This window comes from Hylobates moloch, unplaced genomic scaffold (genome assembly GCF_009828535.3).
Source record: "Hylobates moloch isolate HMO894 unplaced genomic scaffold, HMol_V3 SCAFFOLD_14, whole genome shotgun sequence".
Lineage (NCBI taxonomy): Eukaryota > Metazoa > Chordata > Mammalia > Primates > Hylobatidae > Hylobates > Hylobates moloch.
In genome coordinates, this window is record NW_026652289.1 from 82,035,819 (window position 1) to 82,055,457 (window position 19,639).

Genomic DNA, 19,639 nt, shown 5'->3' on the forward strand with positions numbered 1-19,639 from the left:
TACAGGTGTGGGCCACCGCGCCCAGCCACTGACAACTTAAGGGTGCAGTGCTCAACTTTCAGATGTGCCAGGAGATGCACAGAACAAGGACCTGCCGAGGGCACCGCTGGTCATTGGCACGGAAATGACCCATTGGCTGTCCCCTGCTCTGCTGCGATTCTTCAGGCACCACCTAGTCTCTGTCTCCTACTAAGCGGATCAAGTTGGAAGTGGAGGAAGCAATGGATCTGGCATTAAAGATGGAAATCTGGATCTACTACCAGTTATGAGTCTGCAGCTCAGCCCCTGCTCGTCCTGGGGCCTCCGTTTTCCCATCTCCTCATGGAAATCATGAAGTCCGCCTCATGGACTTCACTGAGGCTGGAGTGGTGGTGGAGAAAACAGCTCATTGGATTTAAAAGGGCTGCATAAACCAGTTCCCAAAGGATGCCTATGCAGAGAAACCAGCCCGGGACCAGCGCAAAATAATACTAGTAGGTTTTATTTCTCCCATGGACGCTCTGCTCCTTTGTCCAGTGCCCTGTCCTGTGGCCCCTCTCACTTTGGGGGCCATGGGACATGGAGCCTACCTGGAGATCAGAGGTTATTTTTAAAGCATTTGTTTATTTCAGGGCTCTAAATGAGTATCAGAATGAGAGAGAGAAGGCAATATTGAACAGTATGAGACCATGGGTGTGGTGGTGTGTGGCTGTAGTTCCAGCTACTTAGGAGGCTGAGGCAGGAGAATCACTTGAGCCCGAGAGGTCGAGGCTGCATGCAGTAAGCCAAGATGATGCCACTGCACTCCAGCCTGGGCAACAGACAAAGTTATTAGCTAGTTCAACATACAGAAAATATGAGAATAATATAAGACCTTCCAGATATTGTCCCAGCATGTTGGCCAGGCTGGTCTTGAACTCCCCACCTCAGAATATCAAATTGCTCAGAACAATTGTGCTCCACTCCCCTGTGATTATAGGATTCCTTGCTCAGATTCCTGGAACCAGTGCCTGTCAGTTTCGGAATCACACCCAAGGCCCTCCATGCATCTCTGAATTCATGCATTATTCCAGTCCTATCTTTCCTGCCTTTGCTTTTGTCCTTTCTTCCAGTCCTATCTTTCCTGCCTTTGCCTTTGTCCTTTCTTCTTCCCCTGCTCACTTACCTGTCATGAAAACTTCCAACAGCTTCACTGAGGTAAAACTGGCACACAACGAAGGGCACCTATTTGAAGCATGAGTCTGATGAGTTTTCACACAGTACACATTCTGTGCTTTCATTTGCCCTGCCGCCATTTTTAGGTATTCTTTTCCACGGCCCCTTCGTCCCATGGTCCCTTTTTATTTATTTATTTAGAGACAGAGTTTCGCTCTGTCCCCAGGCTGGAGAGCAGTGGTGTGATCTTGGCTCACTGCAACCTCTGCCTCTCGGGTTCAAGTGATTCTCCTGCCTCAGCCTCCTGAGTAGCTGGGATTACAGGCGCCCGCCACCATGCCTGGCTAATTTTTGTATTTTTAGTAGAGACAGGGTTTTGCCATGTTGGCCAGGCTGGTCTCGAACTCCTGACCTCAGGTGACCTTTGGGTGACCTCGGCCTCCCAAAATGCTGGGATTACAGGTGTGAGCCACCACGGTCTCTTTATTCTAGAACATCTCATATGGTTCAATATTGCCTTCTCCTCTCTCTCATTCTGATACTCATTTAGAGCCCTGAAATTACCAAATGCTTTAAAAATAACCTTTGATCTCCAGGTAGGCTCCATGCTGTCCTCTCCCATTTGTTTACTCATCCATCTGCAGCACTTTCTCCAGTCTGGTGTTTGGCCCCCGAATGGGGCAGTGGAGCTCCTCCTGTATTTTCTGTTTGGACACTAGAGTGACTGAGGTACTTTAGAGTGTGAAAATGGGTCTACTCATATCTATGCTGGACCATCCTGGACCATCCGGTGTGTGCTAACCCTAAATAGAACCCTCTCCTGAGATCCTGAAACCCAGCCTGTGCTGGCATGGCAGAGACCCCACAGCTGGAAGGAAGGAGGGACTGTCTCTCTGTAGTTCCTTTTATCTGAACATGCCCCGAACTGTGGGTCCCTCCCTGCATTGGGGGAAGGAGGGAGTCTGTATGGCATAGCCATCTGAGTCCCAGAGTCTCCCAAGAAGCTGCCCTAAATCCCGCCACATCACAGCTGCCAAAAAACTCCAAAGGCAGCGCCTCCCTTAGTGGTGGCTCCAGAATTTCAACTCAGCAGAGGCTCTGGGACTGCAGTCTGGAAGGAGGCTGTGTGTGCAGGGGAAGGAGGGATATCTTAAAGCTGTGTTTGCACAGCACATTACATTAGACCTTAAAAATGTCCACCATCCATTTCAAACAGTAGGAGCACTACTTATAAAAATTATAAAGGCCTTTAGAACCCACCCTCCCCATAAATTGCCACCGGCACCATAGGTGATTCCACATCTGACCCACCAAACACCTATCACTCCTTGTTCTTCAAAATGAGGGCACATTTGAGACCTAGTATGGCTTCCAGTAACCTCCCAGAAGGCCTCATAAAGCTGAGTTGAAAGTTGTTCTCTTTCTTTGTTCTGGTCTTATATGCAATATGCCTGGCAGAAAATTCTAGAACATTCTAGAAAAATGCACATGATGCATTGGCCATTAAGGAAGGGTACAGGTCTTCAGCCATTTTTGCATAGGTTTTCTGTCATTTCAGCTAGGATTAGAGGTGAGGTGTGTGTATACGTGGCCAACCATCTGTGTTCCCATTACCACATACCTAGAGCTGTGTTTGGTATCATTCAGCAATAGAATCCCAGATTTTTTTCATATATTCCCACTTCCTCAGCTTCTTAGATGTTACCGTTCTTTTCCTATAGCTAATCTACCCCTGTATCACCCATACACACTGAAAACTGCATCCATCATCCTACTCAACAAAATAATGGCTCTCCTTCAAGACAGAGGGAAGGATTGAAAATACTTCTAATATTTTAATTTCCTGTCATAGTGAAAACACAACGTATTACACTGTCACTGTCTGTTTTTCTTTCTTTCTTTTCTTCTTTTTTTTTCTTTTTGGGACAGAGTTTCACTCTGTCATCCAGGCTGGAGTGCAGTGGTGCGATCTTTGCTCACTTCAGCCCCCTCCTCCAGAGTTCAAGCAATTCTCCTGCCTCAGCCTCCTGAGTAGCTGGGATTACAGGTGCATGCCACCATGCCTGGCTAATTTTTGTATTTTTAGTAGAGATGAGGTGTCACCATTTTGGCCAGGCTGGTCTCGAACTCTTGACCTCAGGTGATCCACCTGCCTCAGCCTCCCAAAGTGCTGGGATTACAGATGGAAACCACTGCTCCTGGCCAACTGTCTGTTTTTCTTGTCTTTTTCCCCCAGTAGACTTGGAGGGCAGAGTCCGTGTCTCTTATCTCTGTACATCCAGTGCCCAACCCAGACGCAGAAGAGGTGCTCAAAAATTTTCTCTGAATGAATAAATTAAAAACTCTTACTGATTTCAAAAACAGTTACTGAGTATAATTTGTGCCACGCCCCTCACTGTAAGCCAGAAGACAGGAGAAATGCCGGGCAGTGAGGAGGCCAGGTCAGGTGGGTGACCACAGACACATAAGCTGCTCACCCACAGGCTGTGCGGTATGCTCCACTGGTCTTGTTGCTCAGGATGCAGAGAGCAGATATTTGGGCTAATCCAGGGATGCCTGCTAGCCAGGGAGGCACCACAGAAAGGCAGTATGAGAAGGAGCTCTCAGGTACTGGCCCAGGCATGGCTGAACGAGTGGACATGGCTCACGCATACAGAGAGAAGCGGTATTGCACGGTGGAGTCTGGCTGAAGCTGGAGAGCACTCACCATGGGGCTGTGTGAAATATTAATAATAAGATATATATTATATATCTTTGGTCTCTGCTCCTCAGTCCCTGCTACAGAGCTGCTAAAATCCTTATCACTTCCTGAGTGACAGGGGCACTAGATAATCTTCTTTTTGTTGTTGTTTATAATTAGTTTTTCTTTCTTTTCTTAATTATACTTTAAGTTCTGGGATACATGTGCAGAACGTGCAGGTTTGTTACATGTGTATACATGTGCCATGGTGGTTTTCTGCACCCATCAACACATCATCTAGGTTTTAAGCCCTGCATGCATTAGGTATTTGTCCTAATGCTCTCCCTCCCCTTACCCCCACCCCCTGACAGGCCCTGGTGTGTGATGTTCCCCTCTGCGTCCATGTGTTCTCACTGTTCAACTCCCACTTATGAGTGAGAACTTGCGGTGTTGGGTTTTCTGTTCCTGCGTTAGTTTTCTGAGAATGATGGTTTCCAGCTTCATCCATTTCCCTGCAAAGGACATGAACTCATTCTTTTTTTATGGCTGCATAGTAGAGAAACTTCTGTTTTAGTATTTGGTCTTTGACCCCAGCTCCTAAATCCCTTGGAATTTCCTGGGTGATAGGAGTGTCTTTTGTTCTAATGAGGTGACTCTTGATGGAATTCTAGATGGGTGCTGGGTCACTAGAATGACCAAGCCGTGATGACAAGCTTGGGGCTTTCAGCCCCACTCCCTATTCTCCAGAGAAGGGACAGAGGCTGGAAATGGAGTTAAAAATCGATCCTGCCTACATGATGCAGCCTAAATAAAAGTCCCTGAACAGAGGGGTTCAGAGAGCTTCTGTGTCAGCAAACACATCCCCATGCCAGGAAGGTGGCGTACCCTAGCTCCTCGGGGACAGGGGCTCTTGTGCTAGGGACCCTCCCAACCTCGCCACATGCATCTCTCCACCTGGCTGTGCACCTGCATCCTGCCTCATATCCTTTATAATCAACAAGGGCATAGAAGTAAAGCTTTCTGTGGGTTCTGTGAGCCACTCTAGCAGTTCAATCAAACCCAAGTAGGGGGTTTTGGAAGCCCCAGTTTATACCCCATTGGCCAGAAGTACAGGTCACAACCTGGGGCTTGTGACTGGCATGAGAAGTGAGTGTGGTCTTGTGGGGCTGAGCCCTTAACATGTGGGATCCAATGCTGTTTCCAGGTAAAGAGTGTCAGAATTGAGTTGAAATGAGCACACCCAGCTGGTGTCTGCTGGAGAATGGTTTGGTGTATGGGGGAAATGAATACATCTGGTGTCAGAAGTCTCGTGCTGAGTGGTGTGTGAGAGTAGAACACTGGAGGCTGGAAATTGTCTTGCTTTTTTTTTTTTTTTAACTTTCTTAGAGACAAAGATAAGCAAGCACATAAACTCAATAACTGATTGATTTCTTGGGAAACTTTTATCTCCTTGTCCATTGATAAGGTTTCTCTGGGTAATTTGGTTTATTGTGGCTCAGTAAATTAAACCAGGTACATGAAAGAAGAATAAGATCTTTAACTCTGATTTGAATTAGGTCACTATAATAAAACCATAAGGACATTGTTGAATACAGCAAAGCACTAAAGGTGGCTAGATGCAGTGTCAGCATGTTACGAAGCATATTTCACCAGTTAACAGTTCTGATTTTTGTGACTTAAAAAAATTCTGTGAATACTGGTCCAAAAATATGTCACAGTCTTGTGCTGGGTTTGACTTGGCAAAAATGGCCATCGATCTACCTAAACATCTTTTTATTGTTTAAGCATTTATTATGTCATTTTTTGTTACAAAAGCCGAGACGCTGTTTCATCAGGAACGGGGGTCTGTAGCCTTGCTTTTTCAGTAGCACTTGTCCATCACCGTCAAAGGCTTTGAGAAAGCAGATACTGAAATCCTAATTTTTAGACCCTATTTCCTGACTATTCATAATAAGATGCCCAGAGGCAGGCCCTGTTGTCAGGGAGCAGGGACATGGGTCCTGGAGGGCTCGGACCCTCAGAGGGTCCCTGCCCTCCACTAGGACCTGCTCAGGGACCCAGGAGGAGCCACCTGCCCTCTCTCTGGGCTGCGGCCTTCACACCCGCACCATCGGTCAATGGACCCCAGATGCACCCTCCCTCTGGCTCTACAATTCTGTGAATCCCTGTGCGGTGCAGTGGAGTTCCAGGTCCCCTCTGTGCCCTCTGCCCTGCTCCTCGCTCAGCCCCATAAGGAGGTAAGAAACCATCAATATCCTCAAGAGAGAGGCTTGTTGACCCCCAGGGGTTCTCTGCTAAAAACAAACAAACAAACAAACAAACAAACAAACAAACAAGCAAAAACAGGGAATCTAGGAGCAGGGCCAGTCAGGAAGGGCACGACAGAGATCAAGGGGTTTCGGGGCCTCCAAACCAACAAAAGACAATCTGAGGGATGAGTGAAGCAACATCTGCATGCTCTTCTGGATTCCAAATTTATTCCTCCTTGGCCATGAAGAAAGTTGGTTTCTGCTTTTTTCCCTGAGGATGGGCTGTGCCTGTACAGCCTTCCAGGTATGGGAGGGGAGGAAGGAGGGAGGGTGCCTGACAGGAAGCAAGTAGTTGGACAAATCTCATTAAGTCAGTATCAGTTAATTCAAACACAACTAAAATCAAAGTGCTTTGATTCCCAAGCCAATTATATAGGATTTCCCCCACACAAATTGAGTTCATTACATACTAGGTATAGATAATCCATAATTTAATATGGAAAATTCAGACATGGAGTGTTACTAATCAGATAAACAGAGCCTTAAATTAGACTATGGAAAAGATCAATGGACCTGCTCTAATTGCCAACCAAAAAGAAGCAAGCAAAAGGGAAACTAATCAAAGGAACATTCTCCTTTGCTCCTTCTTTAGCTAAGTGTCAAGAACATTTTGCAGGTGATAGGAAGGGGTTCTCATGGATATCCGTGCAAAAGGGTAGGGCAGCCTCTTCCCAGAGTGGCTGCATTTCCAATGGCCCATATTTGTTCTGCTGCCCAAGAGTTTTAATAAAGCAACACTGGATCCCTGCAGAAGATCCTTTCACTGCAGTCAAAGTCATCAGGCACAGCTTGGCTTGGATGACTTTTCAAGAGTAAGGATTATATTAAAAATGACTGCACCACTAATTATGAGAAAACTAGATAATGTGGCACATGACTCTCAGAGGAAGAAGTATCTATAATTATGGGAAGGAAGTACAAAATCTTAATTATGCTAACTATTTAAATAGAGCATAATGCTCGAGATAGAATTTAAGGGTTAGGAATCTGCCTTAGTGCTTTGAAGTATCCATATACTTCAGAAAAGGGATCTGAAAAAGATATAAAATACACTGAAAACTCCACTGTAATTAACTAGCTAGAGACATCCATGGGTGCAAACCGTAACCAAGGAGAGAAGAAGGCTGCTACAATCTCAGAGATAAAAGCAAAGACACAAGGGCTCATGGAAAAAAAAAGATAAAGACAGAAGGAACTGAGGAGGGAGTTGCCAGGACTCAAGATCTCATCACAAGCAGAGGAAAAAGGTAATGCCTGCTACAGAAAACAGCTAGGAAGAGAAGCTTTACAAAAACCGAACAGGGATGGGGCAGTGGCTCATGCCCATAATTCCAGCACTTTGGGAGGTCAAGGCAGGAGGATCACTTGAGCCCAGGAGTTCGAGACCAGCCTGGGCCAGTGAGACCTGTCTCTACAAACAATAAAAAATTAGCTGGGCATGGTGGCATATGCCTACAGTCCCAGCTACTTGGGAGGCTAAGGTGGGAGGATCTCTTGAGCCCAGGAGTTTGAGGCTGCAGTGAGCCGTGATCACGCTACTGCACTCAACCTGGGCAACAGAGTGAGACCCTGTCTCAAAAGAGTTTGTTAAGTCATTCATGCTACATTTGCAATGTGGGTAAGGTGCAGGGGGCTCTGCTCATTGTAGTGACCCAGGCTGATGACACTGCCACCACCTCTGCTCTGCCAATTACTGTGCTGGTGGGAAAGAGAGCTCTGGAAGACCTTACACCACATTTAAACATTCTGACTTGAAAGTAGTACATATCAGTTTTGCTTACATGGCCCCCAGCAACCATGAGGGGACAGGGAAGTACAATCTTACCATGTAAAAGGAAGTTGGAGAGCTAGACGTATTTTAAAACAGCATTAGTGACCATCACATACCTAAAAGGCAGAACGCATTTGGCTGACTTTAAGATTTTTCCCTATACAGATATTCAGTGCAGAAGAGAATAACATATCATCTATAAACCCCGAAGAGAAAGTTTCCTCAAGAATTCTGCACCCAGGGGGAAAAATGATGTAGAACATGATTCCAGATTCTGCTGAGGATGGAGAAAGCTGGAAAGAACATTGCCCCACCATTACAACAAGAAGAAGACACTGGGTTCTGCAAATTCCCAACTTAAGTTGAACCCATCAGACAGCTGAGGTCACAGGGCAGCAAATTCTAAGGAAAATATAGAGTGTCCAAGGAGAGACATGAGCACTTACCTGGGGCATATGCAGTCAGACACCAGCTCTAGTGGAAAAGGTGGACAAGATGCAAGATCACCGAGGTAAGGTGGCAGACAGATGGAAGCAATGAGGAAGAGTCAAATGCAAATACTAGGAATTAAAAACAGGCACAGAGATGAAGAATGCCTTTGATAGACAGGGTCAGCAGTGGACTGGACACAGTTGAGGAAAAAATGACCAAGTGGGGTTTATCTTGGGAATGCAAGGCTGGCTTACCACTCAAAAGTCAGTGTTATTCACCATTTGAGTGGACTGAAGAAGATAATGTATCATCTAAGCAGATGCAGTAAAAGACTGATAAAATTCAACAGCCATTCACGGTAAAAACAAACAAACAAAACAAACAAACAAACAAACACTCTCAGCAAACTAGGAATAGGAGGGCACTTCTACAACCTGATAATAAACATCTACGAAAAACTTAGAGCTAACATTATACTTAATCCCTAAAAGCAGGAACAAGACAAGGACATGTGCTCTCACCACATCTATTCAACACTGTACGGGGCAGTCTAGTTAGTGCAATAAAACAGGGAAAAGAAGTAAGAGGCATCCAGATTGCAATGTGTGCTGGTTTATTTTAGGTGTCAACTTGACTGGATGAAGGATACTCGAAAACTGGCAAAGCATTATTTCTGGGTGTGTCTGTGAGGGTGTTTCCAGAGAAGACTGGTGTGTGAGTCTGTGGACTGAGTGGGGAAGATCCACCCTCAATGTTGGGGGCACCACCTGATCGGCTGGGGACCTGGATAGAACAAAAAGGCAGAGGAAAAGTGAATTATTTTCTTTTGCTCTTCTGGAGCTAAGACACCCTTTCCTGCCCTTGGACATCAGAACTTCAGGCTCTCTGGCCTTTGGACCCTGGGACTCACACTGGTGCAACCACTCCCCCCAGGTTCTTGGCCTTGGACTGAGAGTTCCACCATTGGTTTCCCTGGTTCTGAGGCCTTTTGACTTGGACTGAGCCAAACTCCCAGCTTTCCAGGGTCTCCAGCTTGCAGATGGGACTGTCACAGGACTTCTTAGTCTCTGTGGTCATGTGAGCAATTCTTTCAATAAATTCCCTCTCACCTATCTGTATCTGTCCTATTGGCTCTGTTTGTCTGGAGAATGGAAGATGTAAAATTGCCTCTCTTTGCATAGCACATGACTGTCTACATAAGAAAATCCAAAGAATCTGCAAAAGAGCTACCAGAACTAAGTGAGTTTAGCCAAGACCACAGGATATAAGATTGGTAACAAAAATCAAATCTCTATGTGCTAGCAGTGAATAAGAGACCATTAAAAAATACCATTAGGATAGCACCAATAAATGTGGAATACTTTAAGCATAACTATTATAAAATATGTTAAGATCTATATACTGAAATTTACACAAGACTGATGAAAAAAAGAAACACTGAAGAAATGAAGTATGACTTAAATAAATGAAGAACTATATCATGAATATGTCCAGTCTCTTCAAAGTGATGTGTGGACTCCATGCAATCTCAATTAAAATCCCAGCAGGATTCTAGTAGAAAATGAACAAGTGGATTCTAAAATTTATATGGAATTACAAAGGAAATGATAGCTAAGACAATTCTGAAAAGCAACAAAGTTGGACGACAGCAATAAACCGATACTCACTTCCAACAGTCCCTGGTCCTCTTGATCTCAGATGAAAGTCAGTTCCTGCCAAGGCTGTTGCTCCTTGCACAGGCCCTCAGGTGGGGGACAGGGGCAGGTTGCCTCTTCTCCTAGCACCTAAGCCACTGCTGCCACTTCCAAACCATTGGCCTTGTACCTTAATCACAACTCCTGCCTCCTTTGAGCCTCCTGCCACCGGTTTTGATAGTTCCTACCTCTAAGTAGGCTTTGTACACAAATTCATTAAGGAGTTTAAAATGGTGTAGTCTTTCTTTTGCTTTCAACTCTTACCAGTGTCCTGGGCAATCTGAATACCCATGGGGATGTGTCATGCATTCAGCTAGGCTCCCAGCCTTCCCTGGAACTTCTTGACTTCAGTTGCCTTTACTCTATGCCGTTTTTGCCACCTCATACCAAGGGCTTTTCTCACCAATGTACCAGAACAGTGAATAAGAGTGAGACTGCAAGGTCACCAGCTCCCCCTAGGCCTGAGACTGCATTCGTAGAGACAGTGTTGTTTTTTCACCAGCATTACCTTTCAAGCCACAGTCACTGCTGCAGGGGCTGGAGAGTCATGAAAACCGGGTCCTGCTTCCCATGAGTGAAGGCTTTCAAGGGGGACACAAGGACCTTAGAGGAGCCGGTTGAACACCCCAACCAGCCAACTGAGGAACAGGAGGTAACGTGAGGCCCAAATGCATCCCCATACTCAAGAAAACATTCCCAGGTTGAAGAAGTGACTTAGCAGTTGTCAGAATGAGATCACAGAGTGAGCAACGGCTGCCCGTGTCCCCTCCCAGGAGGGCTGTGAAAGGCCACAGCAGACCTCAGGCACTGACCCAGGCAGGCCCCAGGATGCAGTGAGGTAGAATGTGAGTGTAGGTAATGTGGGCAGCATGAAATACCTGGTCCCATGATGCGATGGGCCCTGGAGTGCTGCAGTTCTTGATTCCTCCAACCCCACTGCATCTGTCACTCTGGTGAGCTGCTGGGACCATTCAACTTGGACCATTCCTCCATGCAAAACATGACAGGTGCTGTGAGCCAGGCGCAGTCCTACCACGGAGATGAGCCGCAACCTCTCTCTATATATATCTTTGCTTGTCTACCAGCCGGACACCACCCATGGAGGACTAATCACAGGCACTCAAGGTCAACGCTTTCCTCCTCTCCCCAGATCCGAGGTGGCTCTCTGCAGTTTCCCATCCCCTGCATACTGCATTCCCTACACACATGCTAGAACCCCCTCCATACTGCAAACACAATTTTACCACCAACTAAGAGTTCCTTGGACTGTGTCACATCTTTTTATATTTATTTATCCTTTTTTTTTTTGAGATGAAGTTTTGCTCTGTCACCAGGCTGGAGTGCAGTGGCACAATCTCGGCTCACTGCAACCTCTGACTCCCAGGTTAAAATGATTCTCCTGCCTCAGCCTCCCAAGTAGCTGGGACTACAGGCGCCTGCTACCACATTTGGCTAATTTTTGTATTTTTAGTAGAGAGGGGGTTTCACCATGTTGGCCAGACTGGTCTCGAACTCCTGACCTCAAGTGGTCCGCCCGCCTCAGCCTCCCAAAGTGCTGGGATTACAGGCGTGAGCCACTGCACCCGGCCTGTGCCATATCTTTTTAAAAAGTTTTGGCACAGTTTTATTCAGGGGAAACAGAAGAATTGGGTTCACTCTTCTTATATATTTTTAAGTAGCCAATTTTGCTTTTCAGAATAAAACACTCAGAAGAAAAAATAAAATAATATAAACAATTTTTCCAAATCACTTTTTTTTAAAGATCAGATGCTACACATGAGAACAGACTGCCACAGGAGATTGTCTGATTTTTTTTCCTCCAAATATCTTTTAAAAAGCAAAATAAATCCCCATTTGTTCCCTGATGGTATAACAGCCAAAAATATCAGAAAAGCCGTAGAATGATCCCATTATCATTTGTAAAGACCTCTTTCAACCATTTGCACCTGACTTTGCAGATGTCAGAGGTAGGACAATGAAATGGCAAAAATGCAAAGCGAGATCCAGAAAGCAACACCTTCAAAATCAAAATATATAATCCTTTCAAATGTTCTCTGGAAAGATATTCCCTCTTGCATTGAACCTACCCCAGGAAGTTAAGAGCTGAAAGGAATCTATATGTTAATATGGCTTCCTAAACTTTCTGTAGGGCATGGAATGAAATGCATGCACAAGCAGCGCCCAGCGGGGTCACCTTCAAGGTCAGCCTCACAGCGTTGCAGTTCTCCTGCAGCGGGTTCAGCTTCAGCGTCTCCCCGAGGTTGCTGCAGCCGGACGACTGGTGCTGCAGCTCACAGCAGACACACACCTCCACACTGTCAAACTTAATCTAGACAGAGGAACACAGACAGACCTCACCGTTAACAGGCATTCGGCCCCCGAGGGTACGCGTGAGTGACACAATTCAGAACACAGGAAAATGGCTCAGTTCAAAGGAGCCTGTTTCAGTGTGTTTAAGTAGTAAAGAAAAAACAATTTCTATTGACCCAGGCCATCAGGAGGACTTCAAATTCCTATCTTAACAGCAATGTATAAAAAAAGCAAAAGTACATTTGAAGAAACTTAAGCTATACATTAGAGAAAATGGCAGGTGGATTGCAAAATGAGATAAAGGTAAATAAACTGAAAATCACTCACGCTGATGTATGCACGGAGATGTGTTATCCTAGCTCTGTGCCTTGGCTCATTCTCCTTCCACAGTCAGACATTTCCTGCCTGACTTCATGGCCTATCAAACTCCTGCTCATCCATCAAGACCCAACTCCAGCGCCACCCTCGAGGCCTTGTCTGGTTTTCCTGCCTCACTGCTGCTGAAGACTGACTTTATCCAGCTACAGGTGCATCTTATCACCACAGTATTGACAATGGCAATAAGTTGTACGTGTTCAATAAATGCTGAATGAATAAAAACGGCTTGGAAAATGGAAAACCATGGAAGGAAAAAAATGCATTTCAAGTATTTTAAAAAGCAGTGTTAGACGAAGACAGAGTATGAGAGTCTCAGTGAGAGGGAAGAGAACAGAGTTACCGGTGCCTAGGAGAAAAGCAGCTTTAAAAAGGTAAAGTCCTATCCAGGTGTGGTGGTACACCACCTGCATTTGCAGCTACTCGGCAGGCCAGGGCAGGAGGATTGCTTGAGCCTAGGAGTTTGAGACCAGCCTGGCTGGGTAACATACTAAGACCCTGTCTCAAAAATACATAAATAAAAAATAATAAAGTCCTAGATGTAAAACTACCAAAAAAGAAAATCAGGCCAGGCGTGGTGGCTCACACCTGTAATCCCAGCACTTTGGGAGGCTGAGGCAGGCAGATCATGAGGTCAGGAGTTCAAGACCAGTCTGACCAACACAGTGAAACCCCGTCTCTACTAAAAATACAAAAATTAGCTCGGCGTGGTGGTATGCACCTGTAATCCCAGCTACTCAGGAGGCTGAGGCAGGAGAATCGCTTGAACCCAGGAGGCGGAGGTTGCAGTGAGCTGAGATCGTGCCATTGCACTCCAGCCTGGATGACAGAGCGAGACTCCAGCTCAAAAAAAAAAAAAAAAAAAAATCAGTAAAATCTATGCAATTTTATTCAAAATAACACTGAACATGAAACAAGTTATTTTCCTTAGACTAAGAAGTGCCCTACTTTCCAACAGATAATATGTTTAAACAGCAGCCAACTCGAAGTACAAATACTTTTCAGACAAATATTGGCCATTTATAACCATAACAAATAATTTTTCATTGCATGAATATTGCTGAGACTGAGGCAATACTTATAAAACCTCCAGGTATCAGCGTGTCCGCCTCTCCTAAATACTGGGGAAGGAGTAATGCAGCATCCTCAGAGCCAAGAAATGTGCTGATATTCACCAAAGGAATTCAGCTTAGCTTAAGACTTAGCCCTTGCCACCCCCTGCTCCATGTCAGGTGGGCTTTGCAAGTGGCTTTCAGCAGGAGAGTATGGGTAGAGGTGACAGCTTGCAGGTTCTGAACTTAAGACCCCCACAGGCTTCATGTTTCTGCACCCTCTCCCTGGAACTTCCAATATACAGCAGGAAAAGAACAGGTTCCAGGGAGCTGCCAGCTCTCCAGCTCCAGCAGGAGACCCATGGAGCACCACCGCAGAACTGTTCTGCCCTATGGTACATGCACACACAACATTACTAGGTAAGATCAAACCATTTTTCAAATAATTCAAACAAATTATGCTCCCACCAATAGGGTGTGAATTCAGGCTAATCCACATCCTCACCAATGCTTGCTAATGTTGGACTTAGACATTTTTGTCCATGCAGTAACTAATATAATAGTATCTAATTAGGGGGTGGGTGGGTTTGTTTTCATCTTTGCTCATTTTCTTAACCGTTCATATTGTGAAACCTAACACACATACACAAAAAGTGCACAAAGCAAATATATTCAGTTCAATGATTTATCATTAAGCAAGCACCCACCGGCCCATGGCCATGTTCCTAAAAGGCCTTCCATGCCTCATTCCCTGTCATTCCTCCTCCTCACTGCACCAAAAGCTCACCACATTCCTTACTTTTTAAATAATCACTTCTAGGCTTCCACCTTTATACATTTACCACTATAGTTTAGTTTCACCTGGTTTTCTAAATTGATACAAATAGAATCATACAATATTTTTAGTATTTGGCTTCTTTCATTCAAAATTACAAGATTCATCTACCTTACTGCATATAAATATAGTTGATCATGTTCACTGTTGTATATTACATTGTGTGAATATGCTGCCATTTACATATCTATTCTCTTGCCACGGGACATTTGGATTGTTGCTAATTTTTTTGCAACAAGATTAATGCTGCTTGATATTCTGTACTGGTCTGCTGGTACATACATGTGCATATTTCTTTTGGGTACAGAATACCTATTGATCAGAGCTGCTGGGTCCCTGGGAATTTTCAGCTTATCAGAGAATACAAAGCCACTTTCCAAAGTGGCTGTACCAATTTACACACTCACCAGCACTGTTCGAGGGTCCCCATTACTCCACATCCTGGCTTGTGCTTGTTTTAGTCTTTTTAATTTTAGACAAGAAAGTACTGGCAGAGGTACTTCTTCCCTGAAATGAGGGACTAAGCCAAGAAAAAATGAGAAGATGGGATCTAACACAGAAAAGAGATAGAGGAAGTTCTAAGAAAATGGGAAAAGGATGTCCTAGCATGGTAAATATATAGACTGCCTATAGGCTGACTTGTCCAGACTGAAGCAGGAAACAGAGGCTCAATGGAAACGTCTCTAAGAAAATGAAGCGGACAGAACGCCTGATGGGTAGGACTGTATTCAGAGGAGATTTTCAGTTCTCCTGGGAAGTTTGAGAGTAAAGTAGAAACAGAGACACTAAACAAATAACAAAACAATTTTAACTCAGCATAAAAGACAAATCATATATAGTACATGGTTTTGTTATATATGCGGCTTGTAAATATTTTCTCAGTCTATAGTTTATCTTTTTATCCTCTCAAAAGGATCATTCATAGAGTAAAAGTTTTAAATTTTGATGAAGTCCAACTTATATATTTTTGCTCCTACACTTTTGGTATTGATCTAAGATCTCTGCCTAGCCCTAGATCTTTCTCCTATGTTTTTTCTAAATGTTTTATAATTTTATTTTTACATATGATTGCATGACCCATTTTCAGTCACTTTTAGTGTAAGATGAGACTTGGGATGAGGTTATTTTTGCCTATAGATGTCCAATTGTTCCAACATCTGTTGAAAAATCTATCTTTTCTTCACTTAATTCCTTTTGACTTTTGTCAAAAATTAGTCGGGCATATTTGTGTGTCTATATCTGGATTCTCTCTTTGTTCCACTGATCTATCTTTCCACCAGTCACCAAGTCTTGATTACTGTGGCTATAAGTCTGGAAATCAAAAAATTAATTCCTCCCATTTAATTCTCATTTTTCAAAATTATTTGTCTCTCCATATACATTTTTTTTTTTGAGACAGGTCTTGCTCTGTCACCCAGGCTGGAGTGCAGTGGCACGATCTTGGCTTACTGCAACCTCCGCCTCCCGGGTTCAAGCGATTCTCGTGGCTCAGCCTCCCAGATAGTTGGAATTACAGGCACACACCACCATGCCTGGCTAATTTTTGTATTTTTAGTAGAGACAAGGTTTTGCCATGTTGGCCAGGCTGGTCTCGAATTCCTGGCCTCAAGTGATCCTCCCACCTCAGACTTCCAAAGTGTGCTGGGTGTACAGGCGTGAGACATCACACCTGGTCTCCATATACGTTTTAGAATAAGACTGTCATTGTCTACAAAAAAAAATGTTGCGGGATTTTGATAGGGATTGAATCAAACCCATATATATATATTTTTTGAGACGGAATTTTTGCTCTTGTTGCCCAGGCTGGTGTGCAATTGCGTGATCTCAGCTCACTGAAACTTCAGCATTCCGGGTTCAAGCAATTCTCCTGCCTCAGCCTCCTGAGTACCTGGGATTACAGGTGCCTGCCACCAGGCCCGGTTAATTTTTTTTGTATTTTTAGCAGAGATGGGGTTTTGCCATGTTGGCCAGGCTGGTCTTGAACTCCTGACCTCAGGTGATCTGCCCACCTTGGCCTCCTGAAGTGCTGGGATTACAGGCGTGAGCCACTGCACCCGGCCCAAACCCACATATTAACTGGGGGGAAACTGACATATTTACTACACTGAATTTTCCAATTTATTTATTTCCTCATCGTTAAGTAGTCTTCAGTGTTTTGTTAGATTTACACTTATGTATCTTTTTAAGTGATTTTTAATTTCAGTGTCCATATGCTCACTATTAATATGCAGTATTACTGTTACTATACAGCTCACTATTAATACACAAGAAATACAATTGAATTTTGTATGTTTATCTTGTATCCTACAACCTTGCTGAACTCACTTATTAATTCTAAGAGGCCTGTTTCTTCTGTTTGTTTTTCAAGGATTCTTTGGGATTTTCTACATAGATACTCATGTCATCCACAAATAGGGTTAGTTACATTTCTTCTTTTCTAATCTGTATGCCTTTTATTTTATTTTCTTGCCATACTACATTGGCTTGAAATTACGGCATTATGTTCTATGTTGAAAAAAATGGTATGAATGAGCATGCTTGCCTTGTTCCTGATCTTAGGGAAAAAGCATTCAGTCTCCATTAAGTGTGTTAGCTGTAGGTCTTTTGTAGATGCTCTTTTTCAAGTCGAGGACGTTCTCTATGCCTATTTTTCTAAGTTTCCTTTTTAGTCATGAAAAGGTGTTTGATTTTGTCAAATGCTTTTTCTGCATCAATTGATACAACCATGTGGTTTCTCTTCTTTAGCCTGTTGATATGATAGAATAAATTGACTGATTTTTGAATATCAAACTGGTCTTGAATCTCTGGAATAAATCCCTGTTGGCAATGATGTATAACTCCTTTCAGATATGTTGAATTTTATTCGTTATTATTTTGTTAAGGATTTTTGTATCTATATTAGATTAATAAGGGATCTTGATCTGTAATTTTATTTTTCTATACTGTCTTTGTCTGGTTTTTGGTAGCATGGCAATATTACTTTCACAAAAATCAATTTGGAAATGGTCCTATTTTTTCAGAGAAATTGTGTAGAAATGGTATTAGTTCTATAAATGTTTAATAGAATTCTCCAGTGAAACCATTTGGACCTGGAGATTTTGTTTTTGGAAGTTTTAGAATTATAAATTCAATTTCCTTAATAATTATAGGGCTATTCAAATTCTCTATTTCGTAGTGTACGAATTATGTTAGTTTGTGCTTTCCAAGAAATTGATCTATTTCATCTAAGTTGTGAAGTTCATTTGTGTAAAGCCATTCCTATTATTCCCTTAGTATCCTTTTTGATGTCTGCTGGGTCTGTAGTTATATCTCGGTTTCTTCCCAGACATTGGGAATTTGTGTCTTCTAACTTTTTTTCTTGCTAGAGTTTTGTCAGTGTTGTTGATGTTGTCAAAGTATCAGCTCCTTTTTCATTGGTTTTTCTCCATTGGTTTTCTGTTGTCCATTTCATTGATTTCTGTTCTTTCATTTACGATTTCCTGCCACCTACTTGCTTTGGGTTGATTATGCTGCTCTTTATCTAGTTTCTTTTTTAATTTTATTTTTAATTGATAAATAATTCTATGTTACATATTTATGGGGTACAGTGTGATGTCTTAGTAATGTTTACATTGCAGAATGATTGAATCAAGCTAATTCACAAATCACCTCACATTTTAAAAAATTTTTTTATTTTACCTTAAGTTCTGGGATACAGGTGCAGAATGTACAGGTTTGTTACATAGGTATATATGTGCCATAGTGGTCTGCTGCACCTGTCATCTAGGTTTTAAGCCTCGCATGCATTAGGTATTTGTCCTAATGTTCTCCCTCCCCTTGCCCCCAACCCGTGACAGGCCCTGGTGTGTGATATTCCCCTCCCTGTGTCCATGTGTTCTCACTGTTCTACTCCTACTTATGAGCGAGAACATGCAGTGTTTGGTTTTCTGTTCCTGTGTTAGTTTTCTGAGAATGCTGGCTTCCAGCTTCATCCATGTCCCTGCAAAAGGCATGAACTTATTCTCTTTTATGGCTGCATAGTATTCCATGGTGTATATGTGCTACATTTTCTTTATCCAGTCTATCATTGACAGGCATTTGGGTTGGTTCCAAGTCTTTGCTATTGTAAACAGTGCCGCAATAAACATACATGTGCATGTGTCTTTATAGCAACATGATTTATAATCCTTTAGGTATACACCCAGTAATGGGATTGCTGGGTCAAATGGTATTTCTGGTTCTAGATCCTTGAGGAATCGCCACACTGTCTTCCACAATGGTTGAACTAATTTACACTCCCATCAACAGTATAAAACCATTCCTAGGGCTGGGCACGGTGGCTCACGCCTATAATCCTGGTACTTTGGGAGGCCGAGGCAGGCGGATCACGAGGTCAGGAGATCGAAACCATCCTGGCTAACAGGGAGAAACCCCGTCTCTACTAAAAATACAAAAAATTAGCCAGGCGTTTTGGCAGGTGCCTGTAGTCCCAGCTACTGGGGAGGCTGAGGCAGGAGAATGGCGTGAACCCGGGAGGCAGAGCTTGCAGTGAGCTGAGATCGCACCACTGCACTCCAGCCTGGGCAACAGAGACAGACTGTCTCAAAAACAACAACAACAAAAAAACTGTTCCTGTTTCTCCACAGCCTCACCAGCATCTGTTGTTTCCTGCCTTTTTAATAATTGCCATTCTAACTGGCGTGAGATGGTATCTCATTGTGGTTTTTGATTTGCATTTCTCTATCAGTGATTATGAGCTTTTTTTCATGTTTGTTGGCCGACATATTTATCTTTTTGTGGTGAAAAATTTAAAATCTACTCTTAAGCAATTTTGAAATATACAATGCATTATCTATTTATTATAGTCATCATTTTGTGAAACAGATCACTAAAACTTGCTCCAATCTAACTGGAATTTCGTACCCTTTGATCTATATCCTCTTTGGCTTCAACTGTTTCTCTTTGCTGTGATCAACTGGACAGGAGCCCAGCTCTCCTGAAACAGTTTACTCTCCCACATCTCAAAAACATGCAAGGAATTATCTCATATGATCACATCTCTAGGCTA

General features: G+C 43.4%; 1 protein-coding gene across 2 annotated transcripts in view; it reads right to left on the reverse strand.

Annotated features, from left to right (window-relative positions):
* The window catches only part of ENTREP2 (endosomal transmembrane epsin interactor 2), a 268,948-nt gene that overhangs the window by 62,879 nt on the left and 186,430 nt on the right, over window positions 1–19,639 (reverse strand). The window contains exon 3 of one of the 2 annotated variants that reach the window (XM_058428021.1): window positions 12,215–12,349. The exons of the other annotated variant lie outside the window; for it this stretch is intronic. Coding sequence (XP_058284004.1) covers window positions 12,215–12,349 — 135 coding nt within the window. The remainder of the gene's footprint in view (window positions 1–12,214; window positions 12,350–19,639) is intronic. 2 annotated transcript variants of the gene reach the window in all.